This window comes from Pelecanus crispus, chromosome 18 (genome assembly GCF_030463565.1).
Source record: "Pelecanus crispus isolate bPelCri1 chromosome 18, bPelCri1.pri, whole genome shotgun sequence".
Classification (NCBI taxonomy): domain Eukaryota; kingdom Metazoa; phylum Chordata; class Aves; order Pelecaniformes; family Pelecanidae; genus Pelecanus; species Pelecanus crispus.
This window is the reverse complement of record NC_134660.1, coordinates 1,723,054-1,743,013: the sequence shown is the minus strand read 5'-3', so window position 1 is coordinate 1,743,013 and position 19,960 is coordinate 1,723,054. Positions and strand designations below refer to the sequence as shown.

General features: G+C 56.8%; 1 protein-coding gene across 1 annotated transcript; it reads right to left on the bottom strand.

The window, feature by feature from the left end:
* Positions 1-503: 503 nt before the first annotated feature.
* On the bottom strand, positions 504-19,417 carry SOCS7 (suppressor of cytokine signaling 7). The gene is made up of 9 exons (XM_075722771.1): positions 18,522-19,417; positions 13,074-13,138; positions 9,727-9,831; positions 8,787-8,888; positions 7,837-7,967; positions 7,237-7,405; positions 3,984-4,112; positions 1,005-1,140; positions 504-646 (listed from the first exon to the last, which is right to left on the bottom strand). Exons 1-9 carry the CDS (start codon positions 19,415-19,417, stop codon positions 526-528), a joined length of 1,854 nt encoding a protein of 617 aa, XP_075578886.1. The 3' UTR covers positions 504-525.
* Positions 19,418-19,960: the final 543 nt, after the last annotated feature.

Genomic DNA, 19,960 nt, shown 5'->3' with positions numbered 1-19,960 from the left:
CCCCTCTCCCTCAGCCAGGAGCCGAGGCTCTTGTTCCCGTTCTGCTGTGCTTCTTAGGAGTCTTGAACCCTCTTCTCTGTACAAAAGAGCTTGAGAGCAGAAGCGGCACCGCAGAAGCAGGCTTCACCGTCGCGTGCCTCCTTCCCACCACAGCCCGACTCGGGCTACAGGATAGCAACAATCAAATTCCTAGTGGGGAAGAGAGAAGGAAGAGGGATCAAACAGCCCGCTTCATTCAGCGGGACCTGACCCAGACTGCAGCCGGTTTGGCACGAGAGCGAGCACAGGCTCGTGTGGGCACAAATACGCATGAGAAAGCAGAAGTCTCGTTCCCCTCCCCAAGGAAAGCTGGGCAATGGTAAAAGCCCACGGAGTGAATAGCCACGACTTCTTCGGGAGGCTTTTGCGTTTTCTTTGCAATCAGAGGGAACAGAGCGATTTACGTTTGACCCCACGGGACGGTGCACGGACCAGCAGCACACACGTACCATCAGTGACAGCAACAAGACGGGCGAGGCAGCCTCGCTACGTGGAGGATTCGGTCTCCTGCTTCTGTTTGGAGATGAGCTGAGCTTCCTTCAGCGACAGATACACCTCCTCCTGCGGGTCGTAGTAGTAGAACTTGCGGATGTAGGAGATCAGGGGCCTGGGGAAGGTACGGGCAGAAGCTTTAACCCTGAGCCACAACCACGCCAAGCTCTGCAAAGGCTAACCAGAGCCTCTCCCCCAGCCCACCCAGCACAGCAACCTCCAGCAGGAACAGGAGCCTGTACCCCAAAGCCGAGGCGCCGGCACATAACACCTCACTCCTGAGCTGGTCACCGCTCCCGCGTGCATCCCCACACGCCACAGGACATTTTTCTTGCTGTCCTTAGGCTGAAGAAGTCAACTACTCCCTCCCAGAGCCCTTGCTGCAGGTACAGACACCTTCTCACTGCCTGCTGCCACGAGGGTCAGGGAGGAAACCAAAGGGACTCGTCCCCAGGCCAGTCCTCGAGACTTACTTGGGCAGCGGGAGCTCGGGGATGTGGTCTATTCGGACCAACTGCCTGATCCGGAAGCGGCAAAGGTGCTGAAGGGATTTGACATTGCTGAACCTGGAGACTGGATACAGGAGCTGGACAGGCGTTGGAGGGAGACCTTTGGAAAAAAGCAATATTGGAGACGACAGAAAGGAACTGCTACCGGTTCAGAAAGGAAAAGCTGGCTCTTGGGAACCGGAGCTCTCTGCAAGGCTGTGTCCGACAGCAGATCTGCCAGGAGCCCACTGCTTTGGAGTCGCTTGGGACTGGGGAGCCAAACCTTCCAGGGGTGATACCCCTTTGGCTGCAAAATATCTCCAGCCTTCCTCACAAGGCAACAACAGTTCTGATGTCAGGGGGTGGCTGTGCAAAAGCAGACCCTGGGGCACTGTGAGCTCCTCACCACCCCCCTCGCACAGGGCTTGTAGACGAAGCATCACTTTATACAGAGAAGCAACAGGGTTTTGAAAGGACGCAGAAGAAAGCCAAATGAGAAGGCAGGCAGCATGACCGGCACGTAGGCTTTGCTCTGCATAACCCTTTGGGTAGTTTTAGCGAGGCGTTAAAAAGCTGGGGGATTTGGTCAGCTCAAGCTGCGCCAGAGTTGCTCATTCTTGGGGTCACGAGGCTGGGCACAAAGGCAGAGGCGGCAGCAGCTTCGCTCGAGCCAGCTCCCCACGCAGGGAGCAACCTCGCAGGGCTGAAAGCGAGTTGCATCCAGCCGTCCCCCCACACCACAACCTCCTCCTCCCCCAAAGTTAAGAGCAACAATCGAGCCCACGGAACCGAGAGGTCAGCAGGAGCACTAGGAAGGATCTTTGGGAGCTGGGTTCATTCACAGCACAAGGTTTTATCTGTCTTTACAGAAGGATTCAAAGCTAGTTACACTCTAACCCCCTCCTGCTGGCTTGTCTCTGAGGGCAACGGAGTGAAAGGAGAAAAGGGAAAGCTCTTCACACTAAGATGGGCTCAAAACTGCTCCAGGCAGCTCAGGAAGCTGTGAGCCAGCTTTTGAGAAAGCAAAGAACAGCAATCAATTGAAAGCTGGATTCTCCCCCCGCTTCTTATTCTCCTACCAAAAAGGAACTGGCCTCTGGGAGCTCAGCCAGCGACTACAGGGACGCAGCACGAGCTCCGCACGCTGTGCTAGCCACATGCCTCACTGCCAGGAGCCAGATGCGAGCTGGAAACAGCCCCCTCCTCTGAGCAGCATTCACATTTCAGCAGGAGAACAGCACTAACGAGCACACTGGGGAGATGCAGATCCTAAATATTCCCCCCACCGAAGCTCAGGCATCAGTGTGAGACTTTATCTTTTTCAAGGATCAAGGCACAGCAGCTCTAAGAAGCGCCCATGTCCGACGCTGCACCCAGATGGAGAGGTGCCGGACCCGGAGCAGCAGCACAGCTGGCTGGCGGCTCAGAGTGGGGACCAGGCACCAAGGGACTCCTCAGCAGGTGCACAGCGCTGTTTGGGGGGCATATTTTCTTTTTCAAGGATATTTTTCTAGAGCAAGTCCTTTCAAAGGTATTTGCCTGGAGTCCTAAGCCCTCAAAGCCCCATTCTTAAGGAGAAAGAGATCTCAGGATCAGGAAGGTGAAGTATCTTTAAGCTGAAGGGACTTTTTTGAAGGTAGGGTACCAGCTTTACATTCCTCTCCTCCCCAAAGCATGGCCGCATTATAAATCAGCTTTCCAGTTACTGGCTGCGTCTGCAGCAGAGGGCAACACTGAACAGATCTGGGCTGCGACTCCAGCGCTGCTAGGAACCGTGAGAAGGAGACATCCCATCCCTCTTCCCCTCCAGCCTCTTCTAAACCAGAAACTCTTTGGGCCAAATCCTCACCATGCTGCAGTGCCATGGAGAGGTTGCTGTCACCATCGGGGTCTGCAGGCATGACGGCAATATGGATAGGAAGCAAATTTACTGTAATTTCACTTGCAGATTTACTGCAGCAATCCTCACACTCTTCTCAGTCCTGCCCCTCTCTGCTTCGCTGCCACCACCCATCTCACCATGGCAACGTTCCCATTCCTGCTCTGTTTTGTGCAAAGCATCACCGCTCACCTGCCCTCCAAATTCTGTCCCCCGCCATTGCTCTCTTGCAAGTAAGAGGCATATATGCCTATTTGGCAGACTCTTCCCTTCATTTCACATTGGATTTTTTGACTAAGCTTTCCAGTACACCAGGACAGACAACCAAAAACCAGAAACAAAAAAAAATAGATACAGATGATACTGGTCCAGTTACCTGCCCAGATTTAGCAGGAGGGAGATGTGAACCGATTTAAGGAACCAGAGTCTGATGGATGGGGAAACAAGTACCCTGCAATCCCAACAGCATGTAATCAAACATGCTTCAACAAAGCTTCGCCAACACTCCCTCCTTGCTTGCAAGCACCTGCCTGTTGATGGGCTCTGGCATCACGGTCCCCCCCCAAGGACTCTGAATCTACAGCATCTATCGCTTGAGGCTCACTTTGAGCTCATATTTGGAAACGCTCCCACATGCTCAGCTTAATGTCTCTCCCCTCGACAGCCCCAGGTGGGTCTCAGCTAAGGGAGAACTGGGAAACTACAAAGCATGGAGTGGTTCATAAGAACAGCAGGACTGAGACTGGGGGAGGGAAGAAAGAGTTGTAGCAGCCAAATAATTGCTTGTTGAGGGAGTAGCTTTCCAGTCTCCAGCTCCATTTGTCACAGTGCGGGATAGTACCACATTTCCATACTCCTGGAAAGGAAGGTTTGGGGAAGTCTCCTTACCACCACGAGTAAGTGGTGCAGCTGCTGAGCGAGAGATCTGCTCCTCAGGATCCTTCCGAGAAGTCAGTGGGCAAGGATGCAGACCAGGGCACTGAGTGCAGCGGACCAGAGCCACGTTAAACGGGGTCTCTAGGACAGCCCAGCAGCTGTGGTTACACAGAGCAAAATATCCCCCAGACTCAGAGCGGGAGACTCACCTGGAACCCTGGATCGGAGGAAGTAGAGAAACTTCCCATTTTTGGAGTGCATGATTGCTCTCTTTATGAACTCCACCACAGACTGGCAGCGGTCTTCAAACTTGGGATGGCACCACAGGCTGAAGGTCCCTTCCAACAGAACAGAAAAGGATTCAGGTTATAGGAGCACTGGTGGCGAGGAGACATTTAGTCACGAGTCTGATGTTCCCAAAGGCTGGGTGAATGCCCCAGGCTGACTAATTCTCACAGAGCTGGGACGAGGCAGGGCACTAAGAGGAAACGCCAGTGCCAGCAGCTTGCAAGGATGCTGTTCCACTGGAACCAGTGCTCTCCGAGAGCTGAGGATGCGCAGAAAGACATGACAGCGTGACCACCGTAAGCCAAGCATGGCCACAAGTCATGCTTGCCTGAACTTGTAAACAGCCTGCAACAACCGCTGGGTCTAAAACGTCAACTATCAAAACATACTTTAAAGGAGCATTAGCAGATGCCCCTGCTCCTCTGCAGTATCCCATTAACAGCTCTCCCAAAGAAAGCTAGCGCGTCAGAGCAGTTAAGCCCATGCACAGATGTATGTAAAAACAGCGATCCAGGTCCTGAAGTCCTCTTCTGCCAGCCCTACGACTGTCAAGGATCACTTATTTCAAAGCAGGCACGGGAGCAGCTTCATGGTCTTGCCAACTGTTTCACACACCTTAATTCAAATTACTGTCCAGCTAGAACCAGGGTCAAGATACACCGACACAGCCCTCCCTATATCGCCACCTGACGCAACGTATGCATTGAGCTCAAGTGGCAAACAATGAAACTGGAGATGGGCAACATGGAAAGCAGGCCCTCTAAGCTGTTTACAGATCTCTAAATAGGTTAAGTTTAAGCCTCAAGTCAGACCAGTCTCACAACCCCTTTGTAACGCAGCCATTTATCCCCCCTTACTTGCCAAAACGCTGCCTACATCCCCCTCCGTCCCCCCGGTATCTCCCTTTCTATCTGCAGATTTGTCAGTGCTCCAGCAAGAGCCACCACAGAGCGGAGCTTCACCAAGAAGAAGAAGAAAATGGGAAAACAAGGGCTCTGTTTAGGACAGAGCCCGTCAGGAGCCAGATTCCAGCGGGAGGTACGCGACAGCACCGACCCGCACAAGCACTGTAACCCAGAGCCAAAAAGGCAGCAGAGCAGCTTTGAAAACACCCTGCATCCACGTAAAGAACTTGTGCTAAGGAGAAGGGGGTAGCCAAATCAGAGGTATCCAGCACATATTTCAGGCCAGGGACTTTCTGGGCCAGCAGCTCCCCCAGCAGCATCACAGGCTCCGCAGCACCAGCCTGGTACAGAAAAAGTAGAGGAAGCAGCTCTGTAGGATGTCCAGCGCTCACTGCTTTCCTAGGGTGGACAGCAACCAGCAATACAGGGGCTATATACAGCCCACAAAATTTAAAACACACCTCCTCTCCCCAGAGCTGGGTCTGGTAGGCTTTACTGGGAAAAGATACCTCTCACCCCTGCCATGGGCCAGTTTGGGAGCAATGATCTGGGTTAGCACCTGCTAAATATCCAGGATCAGCAAGCACAAAAATAAGTAATTCTTGTTGGGAATCTTGGATCCGAACGAGCCTTTAAAAGTGACGAGTAGATGCAAAGGACAAAGCACAAACACCAGCCTCCCCAGCCCACCTAAAAAAAAGACAAAGAAATTCTGGTTTCTTCCTCTCATCTACCTGAAACCTGAAGGTCAAGCATTTATCTCTTCACCATTCCCCCAGCCTCACCATTTGTCATCTTCATTGGTTTATCAAAGTGCTCAGGTCTGCAGTTTTCCGCGGCGCCGCAGCACATTCAGCACAAGGCAGCCCGGCCTGGGGGGAGGCACAGGGCTGCCGACGCAGACCGAAGCGCTGCACCCAAACCCGAAGTCCTTGATGCGGTGCCACGGCTGGGAGCACTGCTCTAGGGAAGGTGGCAGCACCAACCTCCATCCATGCAGCAAGAAGGACAGCTGGAGGCAAGGGAAGGACACCTGGCTAAGGAAGCTCTGAGAACGAACGTTTCCCGGCCCCAAAATAAGAAACCAAACCAGCAGCAAGAGAAGTTTGCTCCAAAACTCAATTATGAAAAAGTATCCACTGCACAGGCAGCCTCACATCTCCTCCAGCTGCAAGAGCTTCTTCTAATTTCTGTAAGGACAGGGTGATGAAAATTCTTCCTTCTTACACAATGCTCAGGGACAGGGGAACTGCCTCTACACGGGCTAGAATTAATGCTGGGGCATCTTTCCATCAGAGGGGCTCAAGACCAGAAATGCTGCCAGGTTTCGCTAGCAGAGGTGGAAGAAGACAACAGCTGCATCCCTGGGGCAAGGGCGAAAAGGAGAAAAAGATGAGCTTTGCTCTGAAAGGTTGCAAACCACTGTTTTCTCCAGCAGGCTGGCTGGGAAGACTCCGAACCCATTATTTGCAGGCGCATTTAATGACACGGCTCTACAGGCAGCTGTTATTAAAGCTTGCCCACTGCTTACAGGGCAGCTTCCCCCCATGCATTGAGCCTCTTGGCCATTTTACTCAGCCTGATGACAGCTGCCTGTACAAGGGTTCAGCACAGAAAACCACACGTGAAGATGAACGGACAAAGCACGTGGGCGAGGTGAAAAGCAGCCCACACAGGATGGAGAGCGCAGCAGGAAGACCGGACACAAACAGCGCGCCAAGGGTTCTCAGAATAAAAACCCACCACGGTGAACTAAAGCCTCAGCCTGGGACCGGCTGCGGCAGGTACCACGGCTGAGCATCCCTCGGAGAAGGGGACAGCAAAGCAAGGTGACGAGCCGCGACAGCCAGAGATCACTTCTCATTTCACAGGAAAACAAGCTTAATTTTGGGCAGCACCGACAGCTACGAATGGTGATTGCTGTACATCACACCTCAGCGACGCCAGATCCCAAAGACCTTGCCATCATCATTTTCGAGTCCAGTTTTCCAAAGCAAGGCCTGAGGACAGGCACAGGGAACTCTTATATCCCCCAATTTTTCGGAGTTATAAGGAGAGTCGCTGCTCAAGGCAGAAGAAGCAAAGTCAAATGCAGCTTCTAAGGCCTCTTGCAGAACCTCAACACCAGAGCGAGGACGCATTGCTGCTGCTCGCCCTCTTCTGCCAGCTCTGTGCCCAGAGCCCTGCTTTGGGACCTTGCAACCAGCCTGGTCCCCAGCCACAGGCCTCCGCTGTCAGCAGCACCCCCAGAACCGCCCGTGGCTCTTACCTCTGTAGTGCTCCATCCTGGTGTGATGGGTGATGCCCTGCGACCGAAAGCTGAGGCTCAGGATGTAACGGGGGTCAGAGCTGTCTCGGACCAGAAAGGACCCATCCGGCTTCCCCTTCAGCTTCATCTCTGCATCCTCCCAGTTCATCGGTCCCCAGTACCACCCACACTGGGAAAAAGAGACAGCCAGAACATCAGCAGGTACTAGCCAGAAAGATTTTATCAGCAACCAAACACAATACGATTTACTCTTCTTGTTAATTCCCTTTAAATGCCAAAATGGGAGTGTCTGGTTGTGCCCACCCAGGAGTATGGATGGTTGGGAGTTGTTGCTCCTGGATGAGAGCGCACCATCACACCCCTTACCACCCAGGAGTGGCAAAAGACTACGACACCCCTTCCGTGCACAACAAAATGCTCTTCTAGACTCAAAGACCTCAGTGGGAGAAAGGCAGGAGGGGTTTTGTTTTTTTTTCCAGTCCTATCTTAATCTTATGCTCCCAAGTCTGTAAAAGGGATGGTCAGTCCCCAAACCCAGAGCCTAGACCCGCTGTCTTTTCCTTCTGGCTGCCACCGTCCCCCTCCCCACGTCACCGTTACCTTCTCCAGCTCTCGCAGGCTGGCTGCGAAGCTGCTGGAGTCCGGGCGGTAGAGCGGACACTGCAGGTGCGGGGCAGGCTGGCCGGGCATCGCCTCCATCGGCCTCAGCGGGACAATCCGTGGGAAGGCATCTGCAGAGGGAGAGACAGCCCGAGGCACGGTCACCCGCGGAGAGCTCACCCTAAGGACGAGCCACCCCGTCCCCCTCGCACGGCTCTAGAGGTCAGGGCAGGAGGGGCAGAGCTGCGGCGCGGAGGAGGCAGCTGGGCTGACCGACGGAACAACAGCGTCCTTGCCAAGGACACGGCAGGAGTCGCTACCCGGCTCTTCCAAGGTGACTAAGTCAGTGCCTTCACCCGTGATTTCCTTATGCTAGCTCAGAGGGAAGGCAAGGCAAGTGCCAGGTGGCACAGACTGGAAGGAAGGAACACACATCCTGAAAAAGGGGCAGTTAAAGCCCTCTGGGTCCTGAAGGAAACTGAAAGCAAACGGGTAAATGCACAGGAAACATCCTCGTGTGCTGTTCAGTTGGACCGCACCCCAGGCTGGCTGTCAAAGCTGGGGCTCCTGCACAGAACCCTGCTCCCACGGCTCTTTTCCGTCGTTGCGGACATTCATTGACACGTTATCTGACACAGCGCAAATCGGGGTGAACCCGAGAGGAACCGGAGAAAACAGGAGATACTGAACTGAGGATACAGCTGGCACAATCACGAGCTTCAGCAAAACTGCTGTGGGCAACAAGAGCCACACCAGGCGGAAACCAGAGCCTCGACACAACAGTGCCAGAGCACTCGGCAGCGCAGGACCGCACGGCCCCGCGCGAGCAATGTGGGCAGCACCGCTGCTGTTAAAGCCCAAAGCGCAGCCTTAAAGTTTCCTGAGAAAACCCCCAAAGTCCAGATCTCTGAAGGGAGAAGCCGGAGCCTTGCTGCTAAAGCTAAGCTGACCTGGGGCGTGGGGCGGAGGAGGCGGAGGCAGAGGGAAAGACTGCAGGGAGGAGCCCATTGGACCCACTAGGACAGATGTAGGCAGCGTCCCACTGATATCATCTAGGAGAGAACAGAGGCAAGAGAGATTCAGAACACAGCAAAGCGAGCGAGCTCTGCGCCGGCGAGCGCCTGACAACTCTGCCCGAGCAAACCAGCGCTCGGCGCTGCCTGGAGAAGCGAAGATGGAGCTTCCCACCGGCAGCTCACCACCCTCTTCTCGCCTCTGAGCGCGGGCGGCTGCTGCCGCTTCGCACCAGCGCGCAGCCTCGCACACACACGTGCACGCTCACGCGCGCTCCTAAGAGTGAAGGAGGACGTTTTCCAGCCCAGCCAGCTCCTCGCATGCAGCCCGCGGCACAAGACAGGCATTTAAAGGAGATTTCACAGGCCCGGCACACGGGACATGCAGTTTAAGGTGCTGCTCACTAAGGCTGACTTTACCCATCCCAAGCTGCTCCTGCTCAGAGGAACCTCCTCCAGAGGAGGGTGTAGAGCAGCTGAGCCAGGCTCCTGGTGCAGCAGCCTCCCAGGGAGCCTCCACTTCCACCTAGAGAGCACAGAAAGGAACTGGCCTCGCTGGGCGATGGGTAGGAAGGGAGGAAAGTTTCCAAAAGCAGCAGAAACGCTATGAGACCAGCGCGTTACCTCCCACCTCACATTGCTCCACCACCACCCTCCCCTCCTGGCTGATCTAAGAGAAACACCGAAGCTTTCAACGAACAGCAAAAAATCCTCTGCCAGGGAAGGGCGAGCAGGCGTGTTACAGGGTCAGGCGGGCAGGCAGCGAGCCCGCTGCCGGGGACCCTCAAGACGCTCCTCCGTCGTCCCTGCAAGGGCAGACGGGCAGTTCCTACGCTCCCGTAGGACGCACGGCAAAGGATGCTCTCCGGGACGGTACCTAGCAGGCTGAGGCTTCTCCGTGGTGGAGGCGGCGGAGTCGGAGGGTGAGGGGAGGTCAGTCCTCGCTGAGAGATGTCCACGTCCACTAGTGACACCGTTTCACCTGCGGGTTGGCAGAGCAAGACTGTTAGTATGGCACCTTCTGCGGGGCACGCAGAGGCCGAGCGCGCGGAGGCAGGGGGAGAGGGGAAGGGGCAGGAGCCTCTGCAGGATTTACAGAATGATCTCATGAGCTGTTTTTAAATCAAGTTCCCCTGCTGCACCGCTTCCGAGACATTGACCAGCTCTGCTACCGCAGCCCAAAGCTCAGGCAGAAGGGAATGACGGATACCGGTACGCGTCCCCGAACCCGTCCGAGTCCAGCACCGGGAGGACGTGATGAGGAAGGCACTGCGAGACCTCTCCAGCACCAAGTTCACGTATCAAGCAAGGCTCACCAACGGTGCACAGCGCTGGCGCTTTATATAGTCTTGGGAAGTGGTTTCACAGGTCTACGTGGCACCCGCTGGCAGGGGACTCGGATAATGCTCCTGTTAACGCCAGTCTCAGTTTGCCTAGCAATGCCTTCGACGATCAAACAGAAATACCTTTTACCCCAAAGGCCATGAGGGTACCAGCTCTTAAAATTAATAAGAGGGAGCTGGACAGGCTTTTATATTAAATAGCTGGACTTCACTGAAGCCTAAAGGCTCTGGATCCAGGATAGTGCTTGGAGAAAATAACGACACAAACTAAGATGTCTAACTTAAAACCAGAAAAGCTTAAAAATCAGTCTAAAATCATGGGAGAGAAATGAAGCCATCAAGTCAAGGTCAAAGCATCAGCCTCAGTACTGGACTGATACAGAGTCAAAAGGAAAACACCTAAATCCCAAAGAGAGACCCTAAGTGGTGCTACCACAGCCAAGGCATTTGGGTTGGGGTTGGTTTGGTTTGTTTTTTTTTTTCCCAAAAAATCAGTCTAAGCAGGCTCTGATGAACCACCACCATAAACCAAATCATTCCAAACACCTGAACCATGGTCTCAAGGACAACGAAATCTGGCTGCCTTAGATTTCAATTCCTGTGGGCAGGGAACTCCTCTTCTGCTCTAGATACCGCACGCAGTATCACCTCTTGGTAAGTACCTGACAATGGATTTACCAGGCATTACACAGGACAATATTGACTCAGCTTCCTTCTGCTTTTAAAAAGTCCTATCTATTAATAAGCCACGTTAAGAGGAGTATTTAGGGTTGGTTATTATCCGAGGCACCTTCTCCCTGGGGGACTTATGGGTGTGAGCGCACACACGTGCGCACAGCCACTCTTTCATTTCCACACCCAGAAAATAAAGTGGCCCTGTAGGTTGGGCCGCACTCATCTTGTACAAACAAAACCAGAAGACGACCAGACTAAGAGGGGTTGCAGGAACTCAGCTTTCAAATCCCTCCCAACGCAGCAGGAGCTGCCACGGCAGGCTGCGGTGCACTTATGGAGCCAGCACTTCCAAGGGGTGCCCGAGGAGAGGTCAGGAGAGGCCAGGAGAACCTTCCCAAAGACCTTCGCTCGCCCCACATGCTAACCTGAAAGCAAATCACCAAGAAAACCATGCAGTTTGGGCCAGACATTTGAATTCTGTCCTGCTTTGGTGGTCCCACTCTCAGAAATCCTCTATACAGCAGCCACTAAAGAAACCAAGTCCTCAGCTGTGTAAGAGTGGAGAAGTCAACAACAAAGCAATTAAAATCCAGACATTCACTTTGGGGATGCTTCAACAGCCTTCTGCAAAGGAAAAGCTCCTAGGAGGGCACTGTCAGTATTCCACCAACTGGCAAAATTGACACAAATAATATTCAAAACAGTTAATAGGATAAACTACCAGTTAATCAGATCGATTTCCCAAATTTAAAGCAAAAACTCGTCAAACCTCAGGTTCTCCTCTGTAGTTTCTTTTGAAGAAAAGCAGCTCTGCACACACATCCACACACCCCCATCACCAGCACACGGAAGGACAGATTTTGTACTCACAACTTGCCCTAGCAACACCTGAGAAAGCAGCAGAAGCAGCTTTTGCTTTCACCAGCGCTTACGGGAAGCCGGTCGCATCACACAAGGAGTATGTCCTCTGCACGCTGCCCCGCTACCAGGGCATCGGCTGGAGGGATGTGGAAATGGAGAAGAGAACAAGGAGCACCACAGCTGAATTACCCCCAAGTGACTCCTGCAAGAGCTCAACGAGCTACAAGAAATCGCAGGAGCGGATCAGCAGCTTCCAGTTACTAGTTTCGGGCAAGTCAAACGAACACTCTGCCTGGAAGGTCACTTCTCTGAAATTTAAACCGGTTCTCAGTAAGACTTCACCACTGCTCTCCAAAGAGGGCTTCACCCTACTCAGGAACGCAAACCACGCACCAGCTCCTGCACCAAGCCCTCCAGCCGCTCTCTGCGATCAAACACCTACGCCAGCAGCAAGAGCAGGCCTTCAGCAATACCCACCGGCTTTTCCTAACACAGCTGTCACTACAGTCCTATTTTGATTCCTTTGCCCCTGCAGTAAGACCCTCAACATGAATTTATTTTGAATCTGACCTTCCTAACAAGCCGCGTAAAACCCCACGCAGCTGATAAATACTCACTTGTGACCTTAGATTCCTACTCATGCAAGTCTCGAGACAGGACTCTCCCAAGGAAGCCCCAAGCCCTGTGGCTAGGACTGTTCTGACTACGAGCCCACACTACAAGAGGCACGTGACCGTGACCAGCTCTTCCGTACTACAGCTTTCAGCCACCAGCGGAGCAGGACTTGCCCCCCACACCATTTGTAAACCGGCCAACTTCACCCCCCCGCCCCCCCCGCAGAAAAGGGAAGGTCAGAAACCAGCAGGATGTGGAGAGAGAGGGGGGAAACATGCAGAAGAAGGTGGTGCTCCGCAAAAGAGGTTTCGGTTCCCATAGCTGTCACGCAGCAGAGCCGCTGATGTTGGTGCGCAGTCCCGGCGGGAAGCGGGGCTTGGTCTTAGCCCCTTGCAAACCACGGGAGGGGAGCGCCCAACCGCACGTGCTCTACGAGGGATTTTCCAAACCATTTGAATGCAAACAGCCCTGCGCGGAGGAAGGACCTTCGCCTCTGCGAGCGCAACTCAAACTTGCGTTTCAACAGGAGGAGTTGCAAAACTCTGACGTGCAACAGCCACGTTCTTTACAACTCCTCTTGTTCAGGGTTCGAAGCCGAGCAGGACCGAGGTGCTCCTCACAGAGACCCCGGTTTGCGCGTGGAGGCAACGTTCAGCGTCTATCATTAAGCGCACACCACTCTTTTCATAGCGAAATGAAACGCCATACTGTAAATCTTTCAAATCCTTACCTGTGAAGAGGGGGCTGAACACAACCGGGGAAAAGGCACTTTGAGTTCTTGTCAGTCTGTGTTTCCTGCTGGAAATAAGAAAAACAGTTAGTAGAGATGAGATTCAGTGCATCCCACGAGAAAAACACACCATTTGACCTTCTCAGACCAGGAGAACCCTCACCACTCTTTACAGAAGCTCGAGACAGCTCCGTGCTGCGCGTTTATTCGACTCCGAGAGCAGTGCTTTGGCCTAAGTAGGGCAGTCAACCAGTAAAGCTAGGTCTCTGTCCTGCCACGAAGCAAATCTCTAACTAGGTAATTAATAAAGCCTTTGCAAAGAAAAACCCCAAGCAAATATGGTAACCAGAGCCAAGAAGCTCTTTCACAAGAGACGTCACGCTATTTCTCTGGATCAGGCATTGCCAAATGCCTTCGACAAACAGGTTGGGTCCCTGCGCAATTAGGGGTTGTGCCTAGAGCGAGCGCGCCGAATGCCCTCGCGCTGCCTTTGGAGGACACCACCTCCCCGAAGGGTTTCAAAACGCAGGCGAAGGGAAGGCGAGCTAAACCCGGAACCGTCGAGATGGACGGAAACAGCTAAAAACGCACCTCTGATGAGGACCCAGGAATACCAGCAATTCCCACGAAGCTTGCTTTCCAAACCAGCAGTTTTGTAACAACGCTGTAGCCAGCCCTGTGCTCTCCCCACACAAAGCCACTCCTTCCAGCACCTTCCGTACTGCAATGCTAAAGGGCTTTATCCAAATCTAGGCAGAGAAAATGCTGGTAAACTGAGGCACGGAGTATGGCACCCTCAGGACTTCAATCCATGGTTGAGGCGAGTAGAGAAATGCGTCCCTGCTGCCAGAAACTCGCTCCCACCCGAGAGGGGAGCACAAGAACAAAGCTGAGCACAAGCGCAGCTCTCGTGTGCCGCAGCTTCGACAAAGGTCCTGCCAGCATCCGCAGCACGCCGTGCAATGCCTGTCCCAGCCCTGGGCAGCCCGTATCAGTCTGCAGGTCTGTCCTGGGTCGGACACGGTTACTCCAAGTTAAACGGTGCAGCTTCACTGCGCTGGCCAGAGAAACCGGTGCCGCTGCATCCAGGCAAACGCCTGCACCACCGAGATCTCCAGGAGCTCAGTGACCAGCTCTACTCACCACCCAGAAGAACACCCCACTTCCACGGCAAGCAGGCTGCTACAGGGCTGCCACCGCTCCTCTCGGACGCCTTCCTCACTCCCCAACCTCAGCCCAGCAAGCGGGTGACCCCGAACCTTAACCCCGTCTTGTGCTTCAGCCCCCAGCTCCGCTCGCAGCCTCCTGCGAAACCCCAACCGAGCTTCAGATAAAACCAGCTCTGAGCAAGGACTGCCACCCTCCAGGAAGGATTGCGCCCAGCAGATGCAACTCAACCACCCTGCAGGGAAAAAAAAACCTGAGCTCTGGTCTCGGATTGCCGTGTGCTGAAGGGCGCTGGGAGCGCGGAGCAGATGGGTGCACCCTCATCTCCTCCCAGGGCAGACCAAATGCTTCTCTTGTTTGTGGCCAGACACGTCACCGGGTCACACAGCCGTGAATAAACGTTTAATACTGTAAGTCTGCAAATAAAAATACTAAGAACACTCATACACTCATCAGCCTGGTACATAAAATCCCATTAAAATGTTTGGAAGTGTTTTCATTTTAAGCCTCTCACACCTATTTGAGGGCTGGATTTTTTTTCCCCCCCGAAGGAGAACAATTCACCAATTATCAGCCACACGTGCACACGCAAAATTACACTTCTGGACTAATATCAACTAACCTTATAATGTAGCAACAGCTCTGTTCCCACACACTAAGCCAAACGGAAAGGAGCATTGCTGGCATTTTGCTGTTACCAAAACAGCTATGTTTTATGCCAACATTTTACAGCCACCCATTTCTGAGATTTCTCATTTCTAGCAAGCTCACATCGGCAGCAGGGTGAGAGCAAGAGATGATTCACACGGACCGAATCCTCCACTTCCCAACTCAGTCTCCACCAAAACAACGTACTTCCATACTTCCTCCTCCTGCCCTCAGGTTCTGCAGCCATCTCCAAGCAATGCTGAAACCCACGGAGAAGTAATTATGTGTGACCGGTACCTGAATGCTGCTGCATGGGATCAGCACAGCCCTGCAGAGCTGGAGAAAGCCAAAGGTGGACATTGCCGTTGAGGAATGCCGTGGACAGATTCTGCATGGATTTGTGCACGTACAAATCTGGGAAACCCCTCGAGCTCCAGCAAATCAGGGTTTTTAGGGTCAGTTACCCACCAGTTCTGCAATAGCTGTGGCTACTGCCAGCACTTCCCACGGTGCTGCCTTCGCTCATCCCAAAGAGCCGTCCTGCTGACGCTAAGGCAAGTCTTACCCGGCCACCCCGGCGGGCTACGCGCCAGTTTACGCAGGTAATAATACAGACGCGTTAAAAAAGCCAAGGTCACCCGTGCAGCTACCTTACCAGACCTGGGTACCAGCCTGGCAAGCGATCCGCAGCGATGCGGCTGCAGCTTGGGTACGCCTGCACCCATCCACCTGCAGAACGGGTGCCTAACCCTGTCCCCTTCCCCTCCTGTTACCTCTGCAGTACAAATCGCTTCCAAAAAAAAAAAAAAAAAAGTCTTTTCACTGATGCAACCTTTAAATATCAACACTCAGGCCCGGGGTGAGATGCCACACGTTGGTATCTCCACATTTAGTTTCTCAGCCTCTTGCAGCTCAGCAGAGCCCGACTATTGATTTTAGATAATGGGGCTGGTTTCCTTCCTAACTGCTGCCGCAGGCGGGAGGCAAAGCTGCACCGTGCTGCCTCCAGGACCCGCAGCACGATGGGAAGCTTGGGCAGCAACTCCAAATACCAGGAACTCTGCTTCTTGCGGACATTTAAAAAAAAGAGCCAGCCTAGGTAACACCCACCACAGACCAAGGGAACACCCTTCACCACCAGCCCGGAGAGACTCGCAAGTCAGGAACAAGAGCTCGATGGCAAGCAGAGCCATGAATTAACCCAAAAGTCGCTCTGTGCCCACCCCATCAGCCACGAGCGACTGCAGCAGCGACTCACGGTGAACGCCAGATCCATCCCATATTAATGGGGGCTACAGGTTGGGAGGCAACAACCTCCAGCTCTTCGTACAACCGAGGAAAGCTTTATTTTCCTCCCAGCCAACCAAGGAAAACTGGTGCGGAGTAGCAGACAGCGTTCACTGGGTGCGAGATGAAGTCTAGCAAAGCCCACGGCAGAAAATCGAGTCACTGCACTACTCAGCTGGGGGACCGGGGCAGCCAGGAGGGGAGAGGAAAAGAAAAGCAGCATCTGCTGAGGCCAAATATTCACTTCCCAGCAAGCCCAGCTTAGCCAAACTGCGCCTGACCCGCTCACGAGAGCACGGGCACCCCAGCACCCCGAACCACTCGTCCTCGCTGACGAGAGCGGGGCCAAACCTCCGGGGCCAGCGGGCACCGTCCCGCCAGCGCGCAGCCTCCCGGCAGGAGAGATGCCAGCGCCGAGCACGCCCGTCCCGCATCCCACCAGCACGGGAGCAAAAAGCAGCGTTCCAATAATGCGGCCCTCGTCAGCAGGAGGGGAATCCTGCAATTGGAAGCAGCAAAATCGTCCCCGAACCACAAGAGTTGCTGCATCAGGCACCTTGAAGTAACCTTTGTTAAAATACCGCCTAATTAGCGTGACGGAGTGGCACGACGCCGTGGCACGAGAAGTGACCATTAAACTCCCTGACCAGAGGGAAGACGCGGGCAGCGATACGGTGCTTCGCCGCTCCCAACCTGCTAAAACGCGACTGCCAACTCTCCACCGCCAAATCCAGCACCGGGAGGTCTCTCGCCAAGCGCGAGGACCGAATAAACCACAAGCCCATTAGCAAAACATTATGTCATTACGGGCAGCTCGCTGCCGTTTGAGGCCCATTTAGTCACTCGTGGGGAATGAAGCCATCGTAGAAAACTGCTTCACCACCCCACATGCAAAAGCAAGGCTCCTCGCAGGCACACGAGCTCTCGAGAGGACTCAAACGCCCTGACCAGCTGCAGGGCTGGGAGCTGCCGGAGGAGCCGAGGCTGCGCCATCTCCGAAGCCATCCTCCGCTTCACAAGGGTGGTAATTTTGGCCTCTGCTATGGCCCCGGCTGCCTTTTGGGCTGCCCAAGTGTCCAGTCGCCACAGGCCACTGCCGCGGGTCACACCTGACCCAAGGCCAGCATCTTCAGAGCAAGCCTGGGGAAAGTTTCTTTTCTGAAGACCTGAAAGGTCTTCAGCTGCACTGAGGAGGCAACGCACCCCGAAAGCCTTACACGAGGTTAATTAACCCCACAGGGAAAGGCCTGTGCTGTAACACTCAAGAGTCCACTCAATTATTTAGTGCTGCTCCCGGGCTGGCTGCGCAGACCTTGGGCAGGCTCTCGCTGCCTCCTCCACGAGGAATTTCGGTTCTGCTGCTGGAAACGCTGCAGAAAGTGGTTTCTGGAGCACAGGAGGCCCGCCGCGACCGGAGCCTGGGCAGCGGGTACAGATCAGCCCTTCACCCTCCCCAGCTGGTACCAAGCAGCTCAAATCTTCTGCCGAAACACGAGGCTGGAGTAGGGCGAGCAGCCGAGTGCCGGAGCCGACAGAACAGGGTGGGTGCATGGAAACCCACACCGGTAGGTCCCAGGATTTGTCCCTGCGGCCTCACGCATGACCCAGCCAACCTCTGGCTGCCAACGCTTCCTCCGGCCACATCCTGCCGCGGAGCACCGGGAGAGCACGGGGAGAGCAGAGCCCCCCCCGGCAGCGCCCACCACCAGCCGAGGCCGGAGCCCAACTGCGACGCTCGCGAGCCTCAGGAAATCATTCTGCGAGACACGGGAGGGTGAGAGGAAACGGCAGCCCCTTGGGTCTCAGTGCAGTGTCACCAGGGGCCACTCCCGGGGCACACCACTTCCTCGCTCGGCCGACACCTGCAGCATCCCAGGGCTCCGGCGGCTGCTCCGAGCCACCCGCCTCCTCGCCGGTCCTGCTCCCGGACGTTTTTCCGCCATTCCCTTCGCAGATGCAGGGCTCAGAGCAGCGTGTCTGTCCTGCGCCCGCCTCTCCGGGGCTCCAGCCGCGCTCGCTGACCCCGTGCGAAAGACGAGGCCTCGGCAGCTGCTGAGAGGCCGGAGCCCAGCTCGGAGCCGACGGACGGACGGACGGCCACGGCGCCCGTCTGCGGGATGGCACCTGCGCCTCGCGGCCATCCTCCACCTCCAGCAAGGCGTCACGGCACCGGCACCCCTTCTCCCCCCGCGCTGCGGGGCCGCACCGCCACGCTCCCAGCTCTCACACCGGCGACAGCCCCACGGTCTCCCGGCTGCCATCGACGCAGGCGGCTGCTCCCCACAGCCCCAAAACCACCCCATGGACCCCCCCCAAGGCCGGGAGGCAAACCCCCGCGCCCCGTACCTGCCCGCCTCCTGCTCTCGGCCGCGGGCCCCGCAGACGTCGGTCAGGCTGCCGGCCGAGGCGGGCAGCTCCCCGGCCCGCCGGCCCTCGGTGGCGGCGGCGGCGGCGTCCCCGGTGGCCGAGCCGCCGTCCCCGGTGGCCGAGCCGCCGCTGCAGCTCTTGGTGCGGAAGAGGCGGCTGAGGCGGATCTTGAGCGAGCCCTTCCTGGCGCCGGGGCCGGCTCCCCCGGGCGGCAGCGCGGGGCCGCTCGCTGCTCTCCCGGCGGCGGCACGGCCGGCCCCGCGCCCCGGGGATCCCGGCTCCTCCTCGGAGCAGCTCCCGGCCTCGTCGGGCTCCAGCGCTTCCAGCACCAGCAGAGCGTCGCTGGTCTCCTCGGCGGCGGGCCCGGCGGGCGGCGGCGGCCCGAGGCAGGGGCACGGGCAGCCCCCGGGCCCCTTCGCGCCCAGCCCGGGCGGCCGCAGCCCCAGCGCCGCCAGCTGCAGCTCCAGCCCCGCCGGCGGCCCGGCCCCCCACCTCGCCGCCGCCTTGGGCTCCAGGGCGCAGCGGTGCCGCGGGCAGAGCGGCTCGCCCCCGCCGCCCCCCGCCGCCGGGCCCCCGCCGCCCCCCGCCGCCGGGCCGCCCTCCTCGCCGGGCCGCCCCTCCGCCGCGTTGCGGAACACCATCAGCTGCGGCGGCGGCCGCGGGGCCCGCAGCGCCCCGCCGCCCGGCAAGGCCGCCGCCGGCAGCCGCCCGCCGCCCCCGGGGCCCAAGGGCCCCGCGCCCGCCGCGCCGGGAACGGCACCGCCCGCCGCGCCCGCCTCCGGCCCGGCCCCGTAGCCCAGCAGGCGGCTGAGCACCCGGTAAGAGGCCGCGGCGGCCGCCGCCGCCTCCCCCTCCCGCAGCTCGGCGCGCTGCATGGCTACGGCCGCCGCATGGCTCCCCGGGACGGGACGGGGCCGGGCCGGGCCGCCGCCGCCCTCACACGGGCCCCGCCGCCGCCGCTGCCCCCGCTCCTCCGCGGCGACGGCCGCGCGCCGCCACGCCCCCCCACTTCCGCCGCTGGCTCCGCCCCCTGCCCAAGCCACGCCCCCCAGCGGGCTGTGGTCACGCCCACTGCTCGAAGCCACGCCCCCAGCCCCCCCACCACGCGTGGAGCGCGGCCGCGAGCCCCCCCCGCACCCACGGGCGGCCCCGGCACCCACGGGCGGGGCGGGGGGGACACCCGGGCACCGGCGGGCAGCGGGGGCGGCCGGGGAGCCGGGAGACGCAGCCCCCGCCGCCACCCAGGGGACTCGGCACCCCCGGGCCCGGGGGGTGTGGTAGGGGAAACTGAGGCACGGGCGCCCGGCACCTTCGTACTGCGAGCCCTGCACGGCTCTGCACGGCTCTTGCACATCTCTGGCACGGCTCTGCACGGCTCTGCACGGCTCTTGCACATCTTTTGCACGGCTGCTGCACAG